This window comes from Nomascus leucogenys, chromosome 10 (genome assembly GCF_006542625.1).
Source record: "Nomascus leucogenys isolate Asia chromosome 10, Asia_NLE_v1, whole genome shotgun sequence".
In the NCBI taxonomy this organism is placed as follows: domain Eukaryota; kingdom Metazoa; phylum Chordata; class Mammalia; order Primates; family Hylobatidae; genus Nomascus; species Nomascus leucogenys.
This window is the reverse complement of record NC_044390.1, coordinates 65,803,688-65,826,524: the sequence shown is the minus strand read 5'-3', so window position 1 is coordinate 65,826,524 and position 22,837 is coordinate 65,803,688. Positions and strand designations below refer to the sequence as shown.

At 44.7% G+C, this 22,837-nt stretch overlaps 1 protein-coding gene and 1 non-coding gene across 2 annotated transcripts; one reads left to right on the top strand and one right to left on the bottom strand.

The window, feature by feature from the left end:
• Nucleotides 1–2,053: 2,053 nt before the first annotated feature.
• On the bottom strand, nucleotides 2,054–2,157 carry LOC115837159. Its single transcript, XR_004032189.1, has one exon. It is a non-coding gene; the product is annotated as a small nucleolar RNA U13 (small nucleolar RNA).
• Nucleotides 2,158–18,201: 16,044 nt separating this feature from the next.
• On the top strand, nucleotides 18,202–22,516 carry SIGLEC14 (sialic acid binding Ig like lectin 14). Its single transcript, XM_030821189.1, has 7 exons — nucleotides 18,202–18,358; nucleotides 18,442–18,825; nucleotides 19,022–19,300; nucleotides 19,566–19,619; nucleotides 21,062–21,319; nucleotides 21,426–21,561; nucleotides 21,701–22,516. Exons 1-7 carry the CDS (start codon nucleotides 18,322–18,324, stop codon nucleotides 21,741–21,743), a joined length of 1,191 nt encoding a protein of 396 aa, XP_030677049.1. The 5' UTR covers nucleotides 18,202–18,321; the 3' UTR covers nucleotides 21,744–22,516.
• The last annotated feature ends 321 nt before the right edge of the window (nucleotides 22,517–22,837 follow it).

The window sequence follows — 22,837 nt, the reverse complement described above, 5'->3', positions numbered from 1 at the left end:
AAGATGTGTTTATGTCAGGAATGCAAGGGTGGCTTAACATTAGAAACTCATTTAGTGTATTTATCACAAGCACAAATACAAGAAAAAAACATAATATGACTATCCCATGGAAGGTGGAAATGAGTCTGATGAAATTCTATCTTTATCCATAACAATTCTCATCAACTGAGGAATATACAAATCCAATTAGAAAAAAAAATCAGGCAATCCAATAGCAAAATTGGCCAATCACTTCAAAAGTGACTTTACAAGAAGAAAATCCAATGAACTCCAATTGTATAAGAAAAGGCCCTCAACCTCTTTAGAGGTAGAAACCAATCAGTACCATAGTGGATACCATTACATACTCATCAGATTGCTAAAAGTGGAAAGTACCAAGGGTTGGCAAGGATGTGGGGCAATGGTAACTCTCATATTGTACACTTTTGGGAGTGTAAATTCATGCAATTGTTTGGGAAAATTTTTTAGCATTATCTACTGAAGTAGGAGATATATACACACTTACATACAGACCATCCCTGACTTATGATGATTCAACTTATAATTTTTCATCTTTATGATAGTGCAAAAGCCATACACATTCAGTACTCGGTATACTGAGTACACATTCAGTATAATCCCATCATACATGGAAAATATTAAGTAGAAAATTACTTCTGACTTACTATATTTTCAATTTATGACAGATTTATCAGGATGAAACTTCACCATAAGTTAAGGAGCATCTATACACAGGCATACAGACAGACATTACAGAAATTCCGCTAAGATGCATCCTCTAGAGACAGGGTTCTACTAAGAGATACCGAGATTCTTTCAGGGGGCATCTTCAAGGTCAAAACTATTTTAGTAATAATACACAGATGTTATTTGTTTTTTCTCTGTGTTGACATTACATTGCTGGTGCAAAAGCATGGTACGTAAAAGGGCTGTAACCTTAGCAGGAAGCAAAGTAATAGCACTAAATTGCGCTGGAAGTTGTATCCTTTATCACTTCACACTCACTGTTAAGAAAAATTCCAGCTTCATTTAAGATTGCACTTGATGAAACAGTAAAAGCTATTAATTGTGCTAAATCTCAACTCTTGAATACACTTTTTTTAAACTTTGAAGTTTGGGGTACATGTGCAGGTTTGTTGCATAGGTAAACTTGTGTCCTGGTGGTTTGCTGTACAGATTACTTCATCACCCAGGTATTAAACTTAGTATTCATTAGTTATGTTTCCTGATCCTCTCCCTCCTCCCACCCTCCACCCTCCAATAGGCCCCAGTGTGTGTTGTTCCCTTCTATGTGTTCTCATCCTTTAGCTCCCACTTATAAGGCAAGTGGATCGACGAAGTGTGGTATATCCACATAATGGAATACTATTCAGCAATGAAAAAAATGAAATACAGCTATATGAGTACATAGAATATTGTCATCAATGTGATATTATAAAAATTTGCAAAATCAAATGAACACATAGAATCTCATTCCATACATGTAAATATGTAATCTTAAAAATAGCTAAAAGAAAACTATTATGCTGGGTACAGTGGCTCATGCTTGTAATCCCAGAACTTTGGGAGGCATGAGGCAGGCAGATCACCTGAGGTCAGGAGTTCGAGACCAGCCTGACCAACATGGAGAAACCCCGTTTCTACTAAAAATACAAAATTAGCTGGCCACGGTGGTGCATGCCTGTAATCCCAGCTACTCAGGAGGCTGAGGCAGGAGAATCATTCGGACCCAAGAGGCGGAGATTGCGGTGAGCCGAGATTGCACCATTGCGCTCAGCCTGGGCAACAAGAGTGAAACTCCATCTCAAAAGAAAAGAAAAGAAAAGAAAACTATATAACTAATAGCAATAAAAAGAAAAGTGAGTGCAAAATTATCAAAAAGTTAGAATTAGAATGTTACTGACTTCTGGAGGGAGGCATGGATTATTACTGGGGAAGCCACATGCAGGGGATTCTGAAATATTGTGTATGTTTCATTTCTTGACCTATATGACAACTTTAAGATGAATCTTAACATCTACTTCTGAAACTATTCAAAAACTTTCTTTTTTCCATTCAGATGAGTAATATGCCAACGTTGTAACAAGGAATGAGGGAGGCACATCTTATACACGAGGCCGAAAACCCAATCCTCACACTTATGAACTACAAAAGGATCTAGAAAGTAGCTTTTCAAGCAGTAAACAAAGATTCAGTTTGTGGTATTGTTTTAATTAAATTGGATCATCAGCTTGACCAGATTTCCCAAAAAGGAAGTAATCCTTTCCTTGTATTAGTTTCTATTAGTGAGGAAGGAAGCTTAATAACTTGCCAACATCACTAACACTAGGACCTTTCTCTTTTTTTGAGACAGAGTCTTGCTCTGTCGCCCAGGCTGGAGTACAGTGTGGCATGATCTCGGCTCACTGCAACCTCCGCCTCCCGGGTTCAAGCGATTCTTCTGCCTCAGCCTCCTGAGTAGCTGGGACTACAGGCACACACCACCACACCTGGCTAATTTTTATATTTTTAAGAGACAGGGTTTCACCATATTGGCCAGGCTGGTCTCAAACTCCTGACCTCGAGATCTGCCTGCCTTGGCCTCCCAAAGTGCTGGGATCACAGGCGTGAGCCACTGCACCCAGCCAACACTAGGACCTTTTGCTAGCAAAGTGAGCATCTATTTAGTACCAGAACTGTGCAGTAAGGTGAACAGAGAAAAAAGTAACAGCTGGAAGTACTGAGAAATCATTGTTCCCGTACTCTAATGTAAAATGTTAAAATTTGACTCCTCCACATTTTTAACTGTTTATGCCGAGCTAATTTTAGTGTTTTGAAAAGTTGTAAAAATGGTACAGCAGATTCCTGCAAACCCTTCACTGAACTTCCCTGAAGTTACTCTCTTATATAACCACAGCATAATGTTCAAAACCAGAAGATGAATATTGGTGCAATACTGCTAATTTCACCATATGTTTTAAAAATAATAAATTATTCAGAATCCTTTTATATAATTCATGGTCATTTGGATTTTCTTTTTGTGAAGTTTACTGCTATGAATGTGTGTGTCTCTGTCTACTCATATGTTGAGATTGAATCACCAATGTGATGATATTAGGAGATGAGGCCTTTCAGAGGTGATGAAGCAATGAGAGTAAAGCCCTCATGAATGAGATTTGGACCTTTAAGAAAAAGGCCCCAGAGTTCCCCTTCAACATGTGAGGACACAGCCAAAAGTCCTTATTTCTACAAACCAGGAAGTGGGCCCTTACCAGATACCTAATCTGCCAGTACCTTGATCTTGGACTTCCCAGCCTCCAGAATAGTGAGAAATAAATTTCTCTTGTTTCGAAGTGGTATTTTGTTTATTTGTGCTACTTTCTTACAGCAGCCTGAAAGGACTAAGGTGTAAACTCAGATCATTTGTGAATTTTTCTGTTGAATCGTCTAATATTTTTCTAGTTACATTTATAGATACCTTATAATCATCATTCAATGAGAATTGTTTTCAAAATATTTATATATTTATTTTAAATGACAATGATAAACCCCTCCCCCACCTTTTTTTTTGAGACGGAGTCTCACCCTGTCATCTAGGCTGGAGTACAGTGGCGAGATCTCGGCTCATTGCAGCCTCCACCTCCTGGGCTCAAGCGATTCTCCTACCTCGGACTCCCTAGTAGCTGGGACTACAGGTTTGCGCCATCACACCTGGCTACTTTTTAAATTTTTCGTGGAGACGGAGTTTCACCATGTTGCCCAGGCCAGTCTCCAACTCCTGAGCTCAAGCGATCTGCCCATCTCAGTCTCCCAAAGTGCTGGGATTACAGGCGTGAGCCACCACACCCGGCCGCATGCATGTTATATGTTAATTGTTAACACAATTAATATATTTAATGAAAAATGCCTACATTTTCAAGAACAAAATCTATGTAAAGACTGACATTGTTTTACATTTTTTGCAAATCTCTTTCATATCTGGCTTAAGGGAAATTGATTTTGCCTAGCTGCTTCTTTGTTCAATTTGTTGTGATTTCTAAACATTTGTCCCGTACTCAGTGGTGTTGGCAAACCAAAGTTACTCAGCCATTATCAGACTGATGGGCATTAACTTTATTTCCAGTTTTGCTGCCACGAATAATGCAACAATTAACCTCCTTGTATATTTACCTTCTGTAGTGCTGCTTTTGTTCCAGTGGGGTAGATTCTTAAGAGGTGGATTTTGAGATCAAGTGAATGTGTAGGAGTATTGCTAATGGATGATCCCAAATTGCTTCTACATGTAAGGGTACCCTTTTCCTCACCCCCATGCCAGCTTAAAGGTGCTCACATTTCCTCACATCCATACCAGCTTAAGGGTGTTATAATTTTTTCAGTTTATAGGTGTAAGATGACATTTTATTTTGACTCAATAAGCACTTTTCAAACTGCTGGTTAATTTGAGCAGTTGTTTCATGTTTAGCCTTTTGGATTTGCTTTTCTGTGAATTCTCTAATCACATTCTTTGCTTGTTTTCTATTGGAATGTTTGTCTTTTTTAAAACAAATTCAATTTGTAAGACCTCTTGCCGGAATGTAGACCTTGACTTTTATCTGCCATATGTATTGAAAAATTTACCATCCCTAACCCCTTAGTGCACTGGTTTTGTTTTTGGTACATTTTACCATACAAAAATGTTTTATATCCACATAGTCATTTATGACCGCTGTTTTTCTCCACAGCTTTTGGGTTTCTTCTCTTGGCTAAGAAAGTTACCATCACAGCCGCATCGTCTCCCTCCCTCCCTCCCTCCCTTCCTTCCTTCCTTCCTTCCTTCCTTCCCTCCCTCCCTCCTTCCCTCCCTCCTTTCCTCCCTTCCTTCCTTCCTTTCCTTTCTCTTTCTCTTTCCCTTCCCTTCCCCTTCCTTCCTTCCTTCCCTCCTTCCTTCCTTCCCTCCCTCCTTCCTTCCTCTTTCTTTCTCTTTCCTTCCTTTCTTTCTTTCTTTCTTTCTTTCTTTCTTTCTTTCTTTCATTCTCTCTTCTTTTCTGTGTAGACAGAGGGTCTCCCTATATTGCCCAGGCTGCTTTTGGACTTCTGGGATCAGGTAGTCCTCCCACCTTAGGCTCCCAAATTGCTAGGATTACAGACATAAGCCACCACACCTGGCCTGTTTCCTACATTTTCTTCAAATTCTTTCATGTCTTTTCTTTTTGTATGTTTAAGCCTGGCATGTATTTTTGTACATAGTCTGAGATGAGATAGGAGTTCAATTTTATTTATTTTGAGATGGGCCAGGTTTGCCAAGCCCATTTAAGTTTAAATTAATTACAGTGAAACAACACTGAAAATTAAGTTACTTGGTCACACTAGCCATATTCAGGCGCTCATTGATCATAATAATGAAACTCGAAAGCTAGGAATGAGGCAGAGTCCCACTATTACCACAATTATCATTGCATTTGTGGTGTTAGGAAAGATAGTCAGAGAGAAAGTTGAAATAAGGTATAAAGATGAGAAATGAAAAGACAAGATTGTCATTTTTGTAGACAACATGAGTATCTACCTAAAAAAACACTAGAGAATTTACAGAAAAACCTTAGAACTAATAATCAAGTTCTCAGAAACACCATTTGACCCAGCAATCCCATTACTGGGTATACACCAAAAAATATAAATCATTCTATTATAAAGATAGATGCATGTGTATGTTCACTGCAGCACTAATCACAATAGCAAAGACATGGAGTCAACCAAAATTCCTATCAATGATAGACTGGATAAAGAAAATGTGGTAAATATACACTTTGTAATACTATGCAGCCATACAAAGGAATGAGATCGTGTCCTTTGCAGACACATGGATGGTGCTGGAAGCTATTATCCTCAGCAAATTAACACAGGAACAGAAAACCAAACACCACATCTTCTCACTTGTAAGTGGAAACTGAACAATGAGAACATACGGACGGAGGCAGGGGAACAACACACACTGGGGCCTGTCGGAGGTGCCAGAGGAGGGAGAGCATCAAGATAAATAGCTAATGTATGCAGGGCTTAATACCTAGGTGATGGGTTAATAGGTGCAGCAAACCACTATGGCACATGTTTAGCTATGTAACAAACCTGCATGTCCCGCACATGTATCCTGGAACTTAAAATTAAATTTAGAAAAATAATCAAGTTATTTGATTTGGCAAGATGTAAGATAAATACACTAATCAGGATCTTGTAAAGAATCAACAAGTAAAGTTAGATCCCTACCTCATACCATACACAAAGCCATTTCAGATGGATTAAATCTGATTTTGAGGTGATTTAAATATGAACAAGAATAATTTTTTCATTATAATTTTTTTTTTGAGACAGAGTCTCGTTCTGTCACCCCTGCTGGAGTGCAGTGGCATAATCTTGGCTTACTGCAACCTCTGCCTCCCAGGCTCAAACACTCCTTCTGCCTCCCAAAGTGCTGGGACTACAGGCATGAGTCATCTTGCCTGGCCTCACTATAACTTTTAATTGGTTAGTTTTTTAATATAAGAAAGTTATTGATTCTTATATATTAATTGCACAACCCCCCAGGGGACATTTGGCAAGGTCTGAAGACATTTTTGTTTGTCACAACTTGGTAGGGGAGGGAGTGCTACTGGTATCTAGTGAATAGAGGCCAAGGATGCTGTTAAACATCCTACAATGCACTGAACATCTCTTCTCTCCTCCCACAACCAAAGCTTATCCAGTTCAGAATGTCAATAGTGACAAATTGTAAAACCCTTTTGTAACCTGATACTTTAATGAGTTACTGTGTTGCCTCTACTCCTTTTCCCAGTTAATTTTGAATTTCCCAGATATATAATCATACTGATTGCAAATAATAAAGATATATCCTTTCCAGGGTTGATACCATTTATATGGTTCTGTTTTGTAATTGCATTGTGCTAGCACTCTCGGAGCATTGTTTGCAGTGCACAGCTGAACTACATTTCTCTATTAGGGGGTTCCATCATGATAGGAAGTCCTCCTTCCCACCTCTAAGGACCTAAAAGCTAGATGCATGCTTTCCTGGAAACCTAGTGGCTAGCATGCAGGTATCTGACTAAACTTACACTGAGACTTTATAAAGACATAAAGAAGGGCTCAGTACTCATTTTGATGGCACTGAACTGGGCTGTCCCTAGGGAAACTTGGAGATGGTTCTTCTTTCATTGTTTCCTTGGGTTCTGACCCACTTTCTAAACTTGGTACTTTAGCCTTTTCATCGAATCTGTCAGCTGCCCAAGGTCTTATGACTGAATTCTTTTTTGTTGCTTAAGTTAACCCAAATTGGTTTCCTTTGCAACCAAGAACCCCACTGTTAGAATGTTAAATAATCATTGTGATAGTTGGGTGCCATTGTCTTGATCCTGACTTTGTTGGAATTGGTCTCTCATTTGCATTCATGTGTTATTTCATTCATGAAACACATTGAAATCCATGAATTCACTCCTTTACCTCTAGTTGCAATCCAGTACTACATGGGTCATTATAGTTTTCTGCCTTTCCATATGTGTAAATCCCTTCTCTGAGAATGAGAAACTTGTTTCCCATTAATCGTGATATATTTACTCATTTGTTCAGTCAATCTCCTGAGTGTAACTAGTCCCTCATCTCAGCCACTGCTCCTCTCCAGCAAGACTGGCTCCTTATCCTGCTTGGTCCTGCTTCCCGCTACTGGGATGCCCTCTGGCAAAGGACTCCACTCACCCTGTTCAAGCTCTGACACCCATGAGGGGCCATCCCTGTGTGCAAACACATGTAAGTGCCCTCCCTCCACAGGTTCTGACACTCGCCTCTGACATCCCTGAGTAGATACCCTCCTCGCTCTGCTTGGAGCTCCCCGTTCCAGATGACCTCTGCACAGCCATCTGTCTTGCTCTGCCCCACCGGTTGGCTTCAGGGTTCTATTGATCAGAAAAGGAAAAGAAGTGGTGAGGAGGAAAAAGAAAGGAAGAGGTGAGGAAAGAAGAAGAGGAGGTTGGAGATGATAAAAGAGGAGAAGAAGAAGGACAAGAAGAAGAAGGACAAGAAGAAGAAGGAGGAGGAGGAGAAGGGAGGAGGAGGAGAAGAAAAGAAGAATGAGGCTGGGTGCAGTGGCTCATGCTTGTAATCCCAGCACTTTGGGAGGCCAAGGCAGAAGGATCGCAAGGTCAGGAGTTCAAGACTAGCCTGGCCAACATGGTGAAACCCTGTCTCTACTAAAAATACAAAATTAGCTGGGCATGGTGGCACATGCCTGTAATCCAGGCTACTTGGGAGGCTGAGGTGGGAGAATCGCTTGAACCTGAGGGGCAGAGGTTGCAGTGAGCCAAGATCATGCCACTGCATTCCAGCTTGGGTGACAGAGTGAGGCTCCATCTCAAAAAAAAAAAGAAGAAGAATGAGGAGGAGGAGAAGAGGAAGAAGAACGAGCAGGAGGAGGAAGAGAAGAAGTAATTTTGAATATATATATATATTTGGATTATAGATGTAGATGTATATAATTTTTTTTGAGATAATATCTCACCATGTTGTCCAGGCTGGTCTCGAACTTCTGGCCTCAAGTGATCCACCCACTTTGGCTCCCCAAAATGCTGGGATTACAGGCGTGAGCCACTGTGCCCAGCCTCTGGGTATATTTTGAATGTAGAACTGAGAGGATTTCTGACTGGATGCAGGGTGTAAGAGAAGGAAGAGTGATAAGGAAGACTCCAAGATCCTTGGCCTGAGCAGCTGGAAAATGGGCTTAACATTTACTGAGATGAGGAAGATTGCAGGAAGAGCAGGCTTGGAGTGGGCGCCCAGAGTAAGGTTTGGACACGGTGAACTTGAGACACAGAGTACATATCCAAACAGGCAATTAAATGTACGGATCTAGAGCTCTAAACTGAGGACTAGAATGAAGACGTATATTTGGAACTTATCAATGTTTGATAGTATTTAAAACCTTTGGACTGGATGAGATTGCTTTGGGAATGAGTGAAGATGCCAAAGAGAAGTGATCATAGGACTACGTCCTGGGGTGGCGGGCAACATAATGTTTCACATAGAAGCATTTAACTGCTTTTGGCTTTGTAGATTAGGTAGACAGGTAGGTAAATATAATATATATATATAGATCTAAGATTATATATATATAAATCTAAGATTAAATAGAATATATATAAATCTAAGATTATAAATATATAAATCTAAGATTATAAATATATAAATCTAAGATTATACATACATAATCTTAGATTAAGCAAATAATCTTATATAAGGGAATTTTGGGGGAAAAGGTACTATATTTTATGACATGCCCTTTCAGCATCTAACAAAATGATATCATAGTCTCTTTTAATCTATGCACAATTTATTTTAATAGATTTTCTAATATCCAATCATCTCATTATTCTTAGGTAATATCCATTTTAACATGGCTTATTTATTTATTTTTAAAGAGATATGAGTTTTTGTGTGTGTGTGCATTTTAGCCTCCAAGACCTCAGAAAGACATGCGGTCTTGCCGTGTCACCCAGGCTGGAGCGCAGTGGCCCCAGCATAGCTCACTGCAGCCTAGAACTCCTGGGCTCAAGGAATCCCCTCACCTTAGCCTCCCGAGTAGCTGGGACTGTAGGCTGTGCTTCCACATTGAGCTGGTATTTAAAAAAAAAATTACTGGAGGTCTTTATTGCTAAATTCCAAATATTTGGAATTTTCATGTCAATATTCATAGGGAGATTTGTCTATATGCTTCTCCTTTTCTGTATTACCTTGTTAGGTTTTCATGTTATGTGATGCTCGCTCTGTACAAATAATTGTGAAGCTCTTTATTTTTCTTTTTCATTTACATTGTATCAGCATTGTCTGTTGATAGTTTGAAATAATTTAATATGATTGTCTGTGTATATCAAAACTGTCAATTTATTTAATATGTCTCTCCTTGAGAATATTTTTGTAATTTACATGTTCCTGAAAAATCATCAATTTATCCCGAGTTTTCTAGTTATTAGCAAGAAGGTAAATGAAGAATTCTCCTGATAATCTGACTCCTTCGGAGAACCTTCCCTTTCATTACTTCATTCTTTCTTTCCCCTTCATCCTGTGATATTTTCCTGAACCTGGACTCTGAACCACTGGCTTTTGTTTTCTGTGTGCCAAGTATTATATTTCACGCCTCTAATTCAATTCCATTTTTTCATTGTCATCATCTTCTCCTTAATTATTTCTGCTAGATTTTCTCGTTTTATTTTTATTCTGTTCTCTTACCACTGCTTATTACAATTTTACCAGAAAGTTTAATTTCCTTATAAGCAGCAAGCTGCTAATCTACCACCTTTTTTATTTCACACTATTAATTAAAATAATTTTCTCAATTATTTTTATGCTGTATTGTTTTTCTACTTTATTACTTGTTATTAAACTGTGTTGGCAGAGGGAGCTGGAACATCTCAACTGGAGCTCTGCATCTCTCCGCGTTACCTCTGAACAAGTGAACCTTGTCCAGCAGTGGGCACAATTGGACACCGATTGGCCCCCGGACTCCGCTTGAGCGGGATCCACCGTGAGAAATGAAGTTAAAGAGTAAACCCTTGGCTAGAGGAATTGTTTTTTTCTTGAGACGGGTGGCGGGGAGTGGGGTCTCACTATATTGTTAAGGCTGGTCTCTAACTCCTAGGCTCAAGCCTCGGCCTCCCAAAGTGCTGGGATTACAGGCTTGAGCCACTGCACCCAGCCTGGCTAGAGGAATACACACACACACACACACACACACACACACATTGAGACAGGGTCTCGCTCTGTGGCCCAGGCTGGAGTGCAGTGGCGCCATCTCAGCTCACTGCAACCTCTGCCTCCCCGGTTCAAGCGATTTCAGCTAGAAGAATTTTTATTTAATGGTTCAGTGCATCTGTTTTCCCAGGAGTTACACAGTAGAGTCTCTACAAGAGAAAAGCAGATATAGAAAATAAGTAGGACTGAGGTAAGATAAATAATGGGGGTGGGACATGGTGGCTCATACCTGTAATCCCAGGGCTTTGGGAGGCCAAGGCGGGAGGATCACTTGAGCCCAGGAGTTTGAGACCCGCCTGGGCAATACAGTGAGACCCCACTTCTACAAAAAATAAAAAAATTAGCCGGGCGTAGTGGCACACACCAATGGTCCCAACTACTCAAGAGGCTGAGGCGGAAGCATCACTTGAGCCCAGGAGTGGGAGACTACAGTGAGCTATGATCGTGCCACCGCACTCCAGCCTGGGGGACAAGAGCAAGACCTTGTCTCAAATGACAACATCAACAAGAAGATAAACAATGGGGCAAGATATTGACAAAGCTTTGTCAGTATACTTGTTTTGGCCTCAGCTCAGGGGAGACCATAGCACTTGGTGGGGAATGCAGCATAGTAAAGAGGGGCAGCTCCTGCTTCCCTGGGCTAATTGCTGTTACGTGGGCGTGCAAGGTAGTCAGTTATTTCAAGAGAAGTTAGGCAGTCAGATTACTGGGAGAGAGCTCCAAATTTAAAACTGTGATCCATGAATTAAAAATATTTTTTAAATGGCTGGGCGCTGTGGTGGCTCACACCTGTAATTCCAGCACTTTGGGAGGCTGAGGCAGGAGGATCACTTGAGTCCAGGAGTTAGCCGCAATGAGCTGTGATCATGCCACTGCACTACAGCCTGGGCAACAGAGCGAGACTGTTTCTTAAAAAAAAAAATTAAAACACTATATAAACATTGAATACAACTATGAACTAGAATTTTATTGGTGAATGGCACTGGAGTTACTGTATTTATGTAGCATGGACTTCCAGTTATACTGAATAGTGCAAATTGAACACTTTTCCCCTAAGATCAAGAAAAACAAGAATGTCTATTATTACCACTTCATGCAACATTGTAATAAAACTACTAGTGGGTTCAATGAAGCAGGAAGAATAAGAGGCACAGTGATTGGGAAGGAAGAAGCAAAACATCATTGTTTTCAATTACAAGATAACATACATATAAAATCCAAAATATCTTCTAATTTGATATAACTATGAGAATTTAGTAGAGCAGCTGCATCCAAAGTCAACATACAGAAATCATTTCTATATCTCTGGTAGCAACTATTGGAAAATTAAACTTAAGATACAGTATCTTTTAAAATAGCACCTCAAATCACAGTATTCTTAAAAGTGAAACTAACAAAATGGTTCCAAGACCTCTACACTGAAAGCTAGAGCACGTTGTTGAGAGGAATTAACGTCCTGAATAATGGCGAGCTATACCATGCTGATGAGTTAGAACATTTGATAATTTTTTAAAATTTTTATTTAATTTTTTATTTTTTGAGACGGAGCCTTGCTCCCTCGCCAGGCTGGAGTGCAGTGGCATGATCTCGGCTGACTGCAACCTCCACCTTCCAGGTTCAAGCAATCCTCCTGCCTCAGCCTCCCGAGTAGCTGGGACTATAGGCATGTGCCACCACACTCAGCTAATTTTTGTATTTTTAGTAGAAACAGGGTTTCACCATGTTGGCCAGGCCGGTCTCAAACTCTTAACCTCAGGTGATCCACCTGCCTTGGTCTCCCAAAGTGCTGGGATTACAGGCATGAGCCACCGTGCCTGATCAGAACATTTGATACTTTAAAGAAGTCAATTCTTCCCTAAATCAGGAGCCCAGGTGCTGGGGCCTGGGAGTGCACAGTGCTTTTCCTTCCTAGGCCCATCTTGTTATTGGGGGTCCTGGTCACCCTAGAAAGGGGACTGTTTCCTGTTCCAAGTCATGAAGCTAATATGTGAAACCAACGGTGAGTACTGAGCAGTGCAGGCTTCATTCAACAGCTACAGGATTGGGGAAGTGGGAGCTGGGCTTACAAATCAACTTCTCAGCTCCTGAGAACTGGGAAGTTACAGACATAGGGTATCATTCATGAAGGGGCTGGACATTAAGAGCAGGGGGAGGAATATTCGTACTTTGTCTTGGGAAGGGATGAAGATTTTCTTTTTCTTTATTGTTTTCTTTTTTTTGAGACGGAGTCTCGCTCTGTCGCCAGGCTGGAGTGCAGTGGCACAGTCTAGGCTCACTGCAACCTCTGCTTCCCGGGTTCAAACGATTCCTCAGCCTCAGCCTCCTGAGTAGCTGGGACTACAGGTGCGTGCCACCATGCCCAGCTAATTTTTGTATTTTTAGTAGAGATGGGATTTCACCATGTTGGCCAGGATGGTCTCAATCTCTAGATCTCGTGATCCTCCTGCCTCAGCCTCCCAAAGTGCTGGGATTACAGGCATGAGCCACCGTGCGTGGCCCTGCTGCCTGTCTTTTAAGGACCCTTGCAATTACATTGAAGGTCCACTTAGGTAATTCAAAATGATCTCCCATTCTTGAGATCCTTAATCACACCATCAAAGTCTCTCTTGCCACAGGTCACATTCACAGGTTCCAGGAATTAGGGTCTCTATAGCTTTGCAAGTCATTATTAAACATGCTGTGATTAAATATCTGTCTTTTGGGGGACCTGTGCCTCTGGGTTATGGCATTCACAAGTGATTCTCAGCTTTTGTCCATTCATATCAGGTGAGACAGGAAGTCTAGAATGTGCTGTGCTGGATTCAGGAGAAAATCTCCTCCTTCTCCTCCTTCCTCCTTCTCCTCCTTCTCCTTCTTCTTTTTCTTCTTCTTTTTTTTGAGATGGGGTTTCTCGCCATGCTGACCAGGCTGGTTTTGAACTCCTGGCCTCAAGCGATCCTCCCAACTCAGCCTCCCAAAGTGCTAGGATTACAGGCACGAGCCACCATGCCCGGCCAGGAGAAATGCCTTCTTCCAGGTGGGAGAAGGTACCAATAAATTCTTTATCCCTGGAGAATAGGCCTGTGTTGGGGAGAATGCTCTGGGTATACTTAACAACAGTTACTCTTCCTTCTCCCTACCAGGGCTATGGGCTAGGGGGCCTTTCTGGGCTTTTCACTGGTAGAGTTACTGGAAGTAAAATCCACAAAAGTGTGGACTCTAAGACTGAAACCTGTAGAAATTTATCATTCCTGAGTTAATTCTTACCCAGCCTGCAGCAACTTGTCAGAATTACCATGCAAATGTCTTCACCAGTTAGTGACTCCAGCAGCTTCTGCCCTGTGTAAATGGATCTCATTAGTAACTCTCTGGACTTGCCAGTGTCTCCACATTTGGGGATGGTAATTCACTGTGTTACTGCAGTTCTTTTGATGTGTCCAAGAAAAGCTGTTGATTCTGTTTGTTCAGCCTTTTCTTGTTGTAAGAACAAAAGTGACAACTTCGAAGTTCTTCTCATGTCCGACTAAAGTCAAGAAGTCTTATTTTCCCCCTCCCCCTCCCTCCTCTTCTGCTTCTTCTTCTCCTCCTTCTCCTTCTTCTTCTTCTTATTTCTTCTTCCATTTCCGTTGGAGGCTTGGCCTTGCACATTTATGCTTTGGGAATTTGTCTCTTCGAGTTTAAGGTCTATAATGTGCCAAAAATGCTGAGCTCACTGGGTCCAGCAGGAGGAGCCCTTGGGCTTTGGTTTCCTTTTCTTTCTCAAGGGAACTTGAGCTCTGCTGATGAGCCAAAAAGAGACACATCTGATATCTTTTGTTTGGTAGGTCCAGTGCCCCTGAATCAAACCTCTACAAGGTCAAGGCAGTTACGGCAAATGAGGGAAGTGGATTTGTGTAAGGAAAACAACTGGGCAAGTATTCTGACAAATGACACCTGGACTTTGGCTTTAGTAGAGGGAGATGATAGCGCATGGTGGGGAGTGCAGCAAAGTAAAGGTGACTGGTTCTTGCTCAGCCTCGGCTGATTGCTACATGTGAGGATACCACATCTTCCCATTTTCCAAGAAAGTCGGGGCTTTCACGTCAGTGTGAGATATCTTCCAATTTTTTCTTTTTCTTTTTCTTTCTTTCTTTTTTTTTTTTTTGAGACAAAGTCTCGCGCTGTCTCCCAGACTGGAATGCAGTGGCATGCTCACTGCAACCTCCGCCTTCCAGGCTCAAGTACTCCTCCTGCCTCAGCCTCCCAGGTAGCTGGATTTACAGGCATGTGCCACCACACATGTATTCAGATCTTGCTATGACAAGGGAGTCAGCCACCATTATTTGTGTTTTGGCAGAGACTCACAGGCAGGCAGTGGAGTGGGAGAGCTTCATAGTGGGGAAAAGAGAAAGCTTCAGGTGTGTCCTGATTGGAGGCTGTTGGCCTGGGGAAGCTGTAGGTGAGCCAACTAGAAGCAGGGAATCCTACGTGATTGGGTTAAGAAAGCATATAATAAGCACACACACACACACGCACACACACACACACACACACACACCATTGGTTCTGTTTCTCTGGAGAACCCTGGCTAATACACTCAGCAAAAGTCAGGTTTTTGTTTTCAGTTTGAAAGTGGGTACTGTTTATTAACTGAGCAGATTAGAAAAATAATCATGGTAGACAGCTTAGTTCATTCTTCTAAGAAACCTGTTGATCTGGTCCTCCTTGTTGCCAGTATCTCCACCTTCTACAAAATGGGTTGTCTCTTTCCTCATTCTACCTTGTGGGAGGATAATTTGAAGGGCTACGGGAAGTCATTTCTTCAAATCATTGTCCAGCAGTACAGGTCCCATGAATCGGATCCTCATATAGCAGATGATGCTATATTTACATATTTATCAAGCAATCAAAGTGTTATCTGTCAAAGCAATTTGCTTCTTATTGATTTTGTCATAACCACGCTTGTAGGTTAGTTCATTTACTGACTTTAGGTTTGGGTACCCCCATGCGATATGTGGTTCTGCAATCCTCAGCCTGTTAATTGATGCTTTGTTGAGCTTCACAAAGGTTCCACTGGAGAGTCGATGACGGCGAAGAGGCTGCAACACCTTTCGGACCTTTGAGCTCCCACCATTGACACCTCTAATCCTGATGACAAACGCCAATTTCGGTTCTGCAGGTGCATAGAAGTTGCCAGCTTTTCTTGCCTTCCTTGCATTCAAATTTCACTTCTGTCCATCTGCCTATATTCCTTTGCTTTTTCCTAGAAAAGCTTCCTCCTTGTCTTTCAAAGCATCTTTTGGACAAACTTCCTTCTCAGGTGCTTGATCTTCAGCTCTGTGAAATTCCTTCACTTTTTCTTCAGGGTTTCTGGCACAGCAGGATTCTTCTTCTTCTTCTTCTTCTTCTTCTTCTTCTTCTTCTTCTTCTTCTTCTTCTTCTTCTTCTTCTTCTTCTTCTTCTTCTTCTTCTTCTTCTTCTTCTTTCTTCTTCTTCTTCTTTTCTTTCTTTCTTCTTCTTCTCACCCACCATGGTTCCAGCTGGACAAAAAAAAAAGTCAAGTTCTTATTAGAGCTCCCACGTCTCCTCATGATGAGAACCAGGACATCTCCCAGACCTACCCTCCTACTATCTTCCCCACTGATCACCCCTCCATGCTGGCATATGGCTATTTTCCAAGCACACTACGTGTGTTCCTACCTTGGGACTTTTAAATGTGCCGTTCCCTTGGAATGGATACCAGCAGACTCATTCCCACATCCCCTTCGTGTCTTTACTCAAATGTCATCTCCTCCAAGTGACCCCCCCCCAAGCCATGTTGTAAAAAATTTTATCATCACACCTGTCATACCAACATTTTGGGAGGCTGAGACAGACGGATCACCTGAGGTCGGGAGTTCGAGACCAGCCTGACCAACATGGAGAAACCCCATCTCTACTAAAAATACAAAATTAGCCGGGTGTGGTGGCACATGCCTGTAATCCCGGCTACTTGAGAGGCTGAGGCAGGAGAATCGCTTGAACCCGGGAGGCAGAGGTTGCGGTGAGCTGAGATTGCGCCATTGCATTCCAGCCTGGGCAACAAGAGCGAAACTCCTTCCCAAAAAAAAAAAAAAAAAATTATCAGTCCTCACTGATTCCTCTTCTGTGTTCCTGTTTTTATTTTTTCTTAGAATATATTATTCTTTAGCAGACTGCGTATTTTAATTTCATATTAAATGTTTGTCTTCCCTCTAGGATTCTTATTATTTTATTTTATCTTTTTCTTTTTTTTTTTTTTTTTGAGAGGAAGTCTCGCTCTGTCACCCAGGCTGGAGTGCAGTGGCGTGATCTGGGCTCTCTGCAAGCTCCGCCTCCTGGGTTCATGCCATCCTCCTGTCTCAGCCTCCTGAGTAGCTGGGACTATAGGCGCCTGCCACCACATCCGGCTAATTTTTTGTATTTTTAGTAGAGACGGGGTTTCACCGTGTTAGCCAGGATGGTCTCTATCTCCTGACCTTGTGATCTGCCCGCCTCGGCCTCCCAAAGTGCTGGGATTAGAGGCATGAGCCACCACACCCGGCCTTCTTTTTTTACTGTTCTTTGTGGAGCAGGGTATCCATAAGCAGTGTGCCCAGAGGAGCCCCCCACTAGGATTTTTGACTTACTTTCTCATCCTAAGAGTTTATCCTTTGCTGTATCTTCAGCTCCTAAAACAGGGGGCCTGGTGCACCATAGGTGCCCATGAAGCATCAGTTGAATTCTCAGGGCCAGACACTGTCCTAAGCACTTTACACGTGAGACCTCACTGAATCCCCACACAGCAATTCTATTATTGTCTGTATTTTTCAGCTGAGCAAACTGAGGCACAGAGATGGTAGGTAACTTTTGTAAAGTTCAACAGCCGGGAGGTGAGGAGTCTGGGTTCACATTTGGTATTCCATGTCCTCAACTTCCACATTTCAAATGCCCAGCTCTCAAGCCTCACCTGGCAGTCAACACCAGGGCTGGAGTCCGACGCTGCCTGGGACAAGGACAATGATGAAATGAGGGACCCAAATCCAAGGGGTGGTGGGGACCACATCTCTCTTGACTGCTAAGGACCCGGTCATGTCCACCTGATGTGTTTGTCCCTGAGAACTTGCCTTCCCTCTGGAAAGAGGAAAGTCTTCCCCACCTGAAACCCCCAGCCTGTGCTTCCCTCACCAGAGCTCCTATCATGTCATAAAGGATTTATTCTCCCATCTCGCTGAGGGTCCAAAGGCCCCGACTCCCAGGGAGCTGGCCAGGTGCTGCTCTCCCTCCTGTGTAGACAAAAGTGCATAAGGAAAGTGCTGCAGCTATGGGACCTGGTGACCTCAGGAGTCTAGACTTACAAGTCTGGACAAGCCTCTCTGGGGGCCTCAGTATCTTCACCTGCGGCGTCCAGTCGGGGTGGGAGCAGAATGGCTCCCCAGCTTCCGCCTCACCCCGACAGCACGTGATGCCCAAGTTCTCCTTCTGTGCGCGGCCACAGCTCTCACTCACCCTCTGGCTTCCTGTCGGGGCTTCCTCAGCCCCACCCCACATTTGGACATTTGGGGCATTTCCTTCCCTGACAGCGGGACCTGAGACTGGGCTGGGGCCCTGGCGGATGGAGACATGCTGCCCCTGCTGCTGCTGCCCCTGCTGTGGGGGGGTGAGTGAGCTGAGGGAGGAGGGACAGGCACGGGGGTGAGAAGGGGGGGCTGGAGCTGCAGCTGAGCCTCCGTGCCTCCCCAGGGTCCCTGCAGGAGGAGCCAGGGTATGAGCTGCAAGTGCAGAAGTCGGTGACGGTGCAGAAGGGCCTGTGCGTCCTTGTGCCCTGCTCCTTCTCTTACCCCTGGAGCTCCTGGTATTCCCCTCCCCCACTCTACATCTACTGGTTCCGGGACGGGGAGAATCCACACTATGCTGATGCTGTGGCCACAAACCACCCGGACAGAAGAGTGAAGCCAGAGACCCAGGGCCGATTCCGCCTCCTTGGGGACGTCCAGAAGAAGAACTGCTCCCTGAGCATCGGAGATGCCAGAATGAGGGACAGGGGAAGCTATTTCTTCCGCGTGGAGAGAGGAAGGGATGTAAAATATAGCTACCAACAGAATAAGCTGAGCTTGGAGGTGACAGGTATGGCAGGGACCCTTGGAGAGGACCCTGGGACGCGGAGACCCCCGTATGAGAACAGCGACAGGAGTTGGGCAGGGGCGGCTGGAGGAGGTGTAGGACTTGGGGCAGGTCGGGGCCTGAGGCCTGGCCACTCTCGGGGTCACACCGTACGTCCTCAAGCCCCTGGGGCCCACGTATCTCCCCGTCTCCTCCTCAGCCCTGACAGAGAAACCTGACATCCACTTTCTGGAGCCTCTGGAGTCAGGCCGCCCCACAAGGCTGAGCTGTAGCCTTCCAGGATCCTGTGAAGCGGGACGACCTCTCGCATTCTCCTGGAAGGGGGATGCCCTCAGCCCCCTGGACCCCGAGACAACCCGCTCCTCGGAGCTCACCCTCACCCCGAGGCCCGAGGACCACGGCACCAACCTCACCTGTCAGGTGAAACGCCAAGGAGCTCAGGTGACCACGGAGAGAACTGTCCAGCTCAATGTCTCCTGTGAGTGGTGCTGGGGACACAGCTGAGTCCGCAAGGGCAGTGGGAGTGAGGGGTGTGTGTGTGTGTGTGTGTGTGTGTGTGTGTGTGTGTGTGTGTAGAAGAGAGAGAGAGAAAGAGAATGATAACCAGGCAAAACTCGTGTGTGGGCAGGAAGGACAGCCGACCCCACCTGGTGGGTTTCTGTGGCCCCTCCTTGGGTCCCTCCCGGGCCTATGCCCATCCCTCTTGTCACCTCTGAAGCTGGGGCTGTATCTTTCTAACCCAGATGCTCCACAGAACCTCGCCGTCAGCATCTTCTTCAGAAATGGCACAGGCACAGGTAGGAAAGACCCTCTTCCCTCTGGGGCTGTGATGGGAGCCTTCTATTAGCTCAGGGTTCAGCACTGGGAGAGAGGAGACCCTCCCTCACCCGTCAGCCCCTGGGTCTGGGTCCCTCCTGCCCCCAACCCCCCAATCCCAGTCACTAAGATCTTGCACGAACAGACCTAGTATTTCTTTTGGCTTCTCCCTTTTCTCTGCTCTCTTTTTCAGATTTATTTTTTCATCGTGAGAAAATACACATAGCACAAAATTTGTCATCTTAGCCATTTTAAAGAGTACAATTCAGCAGTGTTAAGTGTGTTCACATTGTCGCGAAACCAAACTGCAGAGCTCCTTTTATCTTGCAAAACTGAAACTTTGTATCCACTAAACAGCGACTTTCCACTTCCCCCTCCTGCCTCCAGGCAGTCACCATTCTACTTTTCTGTCTCTGTGAGTTTGAGTACTCAGGACACGCTGTTCCCTTTTCTCGAATTTCTGCCTGCCCCCGTGTCCTCTGATGTACGCCCTGCTTCATCTCTATCTGATCGTCCTTTTTGGGAGCCTTCGGCTGTCCCACCTCTGGACAGGCTCTGTCCCAGAACCCTGTTCTTCCCCTCCACATTCCTGAGTGATCTGATCTCTCCTTGACCCTGTCCTGATGCCTCCCACAACTTTATATCCAGCCCTTTCTCTGAGGCACAGATCTGCACATTTAGCCGCCTCCCGCGGATGCTTCTCAGCTCCTCCTTCCCTGTTGATCCCAGGGCTGTTCTGGACATCGCTCTGGACAGCACCCTTTCTCATCAGCTGCTCCGTGAGTCCGCAAGTCTTAACACCTTTACTTCACCAATCATCACTTCCCTCCTCATCCCCTTGGTTCCAGGCCCAGCTCAAGTCTCGTGCTCAACCCTGGCCCCAGCCTCCTCCCAGCCTCCCATCGCGATTCCCTCCAGTCCGGGACCTACATGGCTCCAGCAGGATCTTTCTAGATCTTTCTAGATACAGTGCTAACTCTGCTTCCCTTGCTTATAGCCCCCTACTGCTTTCCAGGATAAAGCCCAAGGCCCTCAATCTGGCACCCAATGCTCCAAAAGATCTGAGCCTGCTTCTTCTACCACCATTATCGTGTCTTGGGAGCTCTGGGTCCTCCCTGCCAGGTTGCAGATATAGGAGCCTCTTTCCTTGTCTGCCTATTTCAGTTCTTGGTACATCTGCACCCGAGCTGCCCATCCACTTCTCCTTAATGTGAGAACTCCTCCTCAACCGTCTTTTCTCAGCTCAGCCACCTTCTTTCTGGTAGCCTGACCTGATCACCAAGTCCTTACCCCTTCACCCATGACTAGTCCATTCTCAGCACTCACCACAAAGTCTTGTCTTTCTTCTTGCAGTTCAGTGGGAAGAGTGAGGGAGAACTGGGCCTCCCAACTCCACTCACCTGGCTGTGCTTCTCTTTCCCAGCCCTGCGGATCCTGAGCAACGGCATGTCGGTGCCCATCCTGGAGGGCCAGTCCCTGTTCCTCGCCTGCACAGTTGACAGCAACCCGCCTGCCTCACTGAGCTGGTTCCGGGAGGGAAAAGCCCTCAATCCTTCCCAGACCTCAGTGTCTGGGATCCTGGAGCTGCCCAACATAGGAGCTAGAGAGGGAGGGGAATTCACCTGCTGGGTTCAGCACCCGCTGGGCTCCCAGCACCTGTCCTTCATCCTTTCTGTGCAGAGTGAGTTGCAGGACAGGTGCTGAGGCTGGACAGCCTGGTGAGGTATTCAGTTTGGTGGGAGGGACTGAGGCCTGGTAACAGCACCTTACCTTCTCGTTTCCCCCAGAAAGCTCCTCTTCCTGCATATGTGTAACTGAGAAACAGCAGGGCTCCTGGCCCCTCGTCCTCACCCTGATCAGGGGGGCTCTCATGGGGGCTGGCTTCCTCCTCACCTACAGCTTCACCTGGATCTACTATACTAGGTGAGCAGGCCTGCCTGTCTCCAGGAAGCTCCTGAGTTCCAGGTGGGGCTGAGCTGTCCTGGGGCAGGACAGCTCAGCCCCACCTGGAACTAGAACTGACGTGGCTGGTGCTGATCTGAGGCCCATGTTGGCTCTGCAGGTGTGGAGGGCCCCAGCGGAGCAGGGCTGAGAGGCCTGGCTGAGCCCCTCCTGCTCAAGACAGAACCGAGGTGTGGACATCCAGCCCTGCGGGACAGACGCAGGACATCACTGTCAGCTTCTTTCTGGATGCTCACATCCCACTGACTACCCCTCTTTTCCTTCCTGCCCCATACCCCGTCTACTTATCCCCCTCTGCTTGCGAGTCTTGCCCCACCACACCTGCATCCCCATCTGCACCCCATCCCCTCCCCATCCCCCCCTTCTCTTCCCTCTCCATCCTCCATCTCCAGCCCTGTGAAGGGAATGTACTTTCGGTCTTATACCCCCGTTACCCATTACCCAAAAGTTACTTACCTTTTCTTTTTTTTGAGACAGAGTCTCGCTCTGTTGCCGAGGCTGGAGTTCAGTGGCACAATCTCCGTTCACTGCAACCTCCACCTCTGGGGTTCAAGCAATTCTCCTGCCTCAGCTTCCCTAGTAGCTGGAATTACAGGTGCCTGCCACCACACCCAGCTAATTTTTTTTTTTTGTATGTTAGTAGAGATGGGGTTTTACCACGTTGGCCAGGTCTCGAACTCTTGACCTCAAGCAATCCACTGCATTGGCCTCCCAAAGTGCTGGGAGTGCAGGAATGAGCCACCGTGCCTGGCTGCCAAACGTTACCTTCTTAACACTTGAATTTCTGGTCTCCTCAGCTTCCCTATCCATATAGTCACAGACAGGCAGCATTTGTTTTCCAGTTAAAACTCTACCTCATTGTGATTATTATCCAATACAATTCTTATAAAATAAGTAAAACTTTTATGAAACAATACAACATAATTGATGTTTTAATGCCTCTGTGAGAGTTTGTAGACAAAAATTATGTCTTTGTTTTTTTTTTTTTTTTTTTTTTGAGACAGAGTTTCTGTCTTGTTGCCCAGGCTGTAGTGCAATGGCAAAATCTCAGCTCACTGCAACTTCTGCCTCCCAGGTTCAAGTGATTCTCCTTCTGTGCATATATAGAAGGCAATACCTGTATTGTCAGGTTCCGTGCATCGTATAACTGGAACCAAACATATTTGCTTTAGGGTCTGCTTTCATTTTTTCAGTGTGGTTTTCCTGGTTTATCCATGTTGTTACACGTGTCAATAGT

Bases quoted from the DNA above. Each gene is read 5' to 3' on its own strand.
- SIGLEC14 (XM_030821189.1), top strand. From the start codon at position 18,322: ATGCTGCCCCTGCTGCTGCTGCCCCTGCTGTGGGGGG. The intron at 18,359-18,441 runs GTGAGTGAGCTG...GTGCCTCCCCAG, and splicing joins GCTGCCCCTGCTGTGGGGGG to GGTCCCTGCAGGAGGAGCCA. The intron at 19,301-19,565 runs GTGAGTGGTGCT...TTTCTAACCCAG, and splicing joins TGTCCAGCTCAATGTCTCCT to ATGCTCCACAGAACCTCGCC.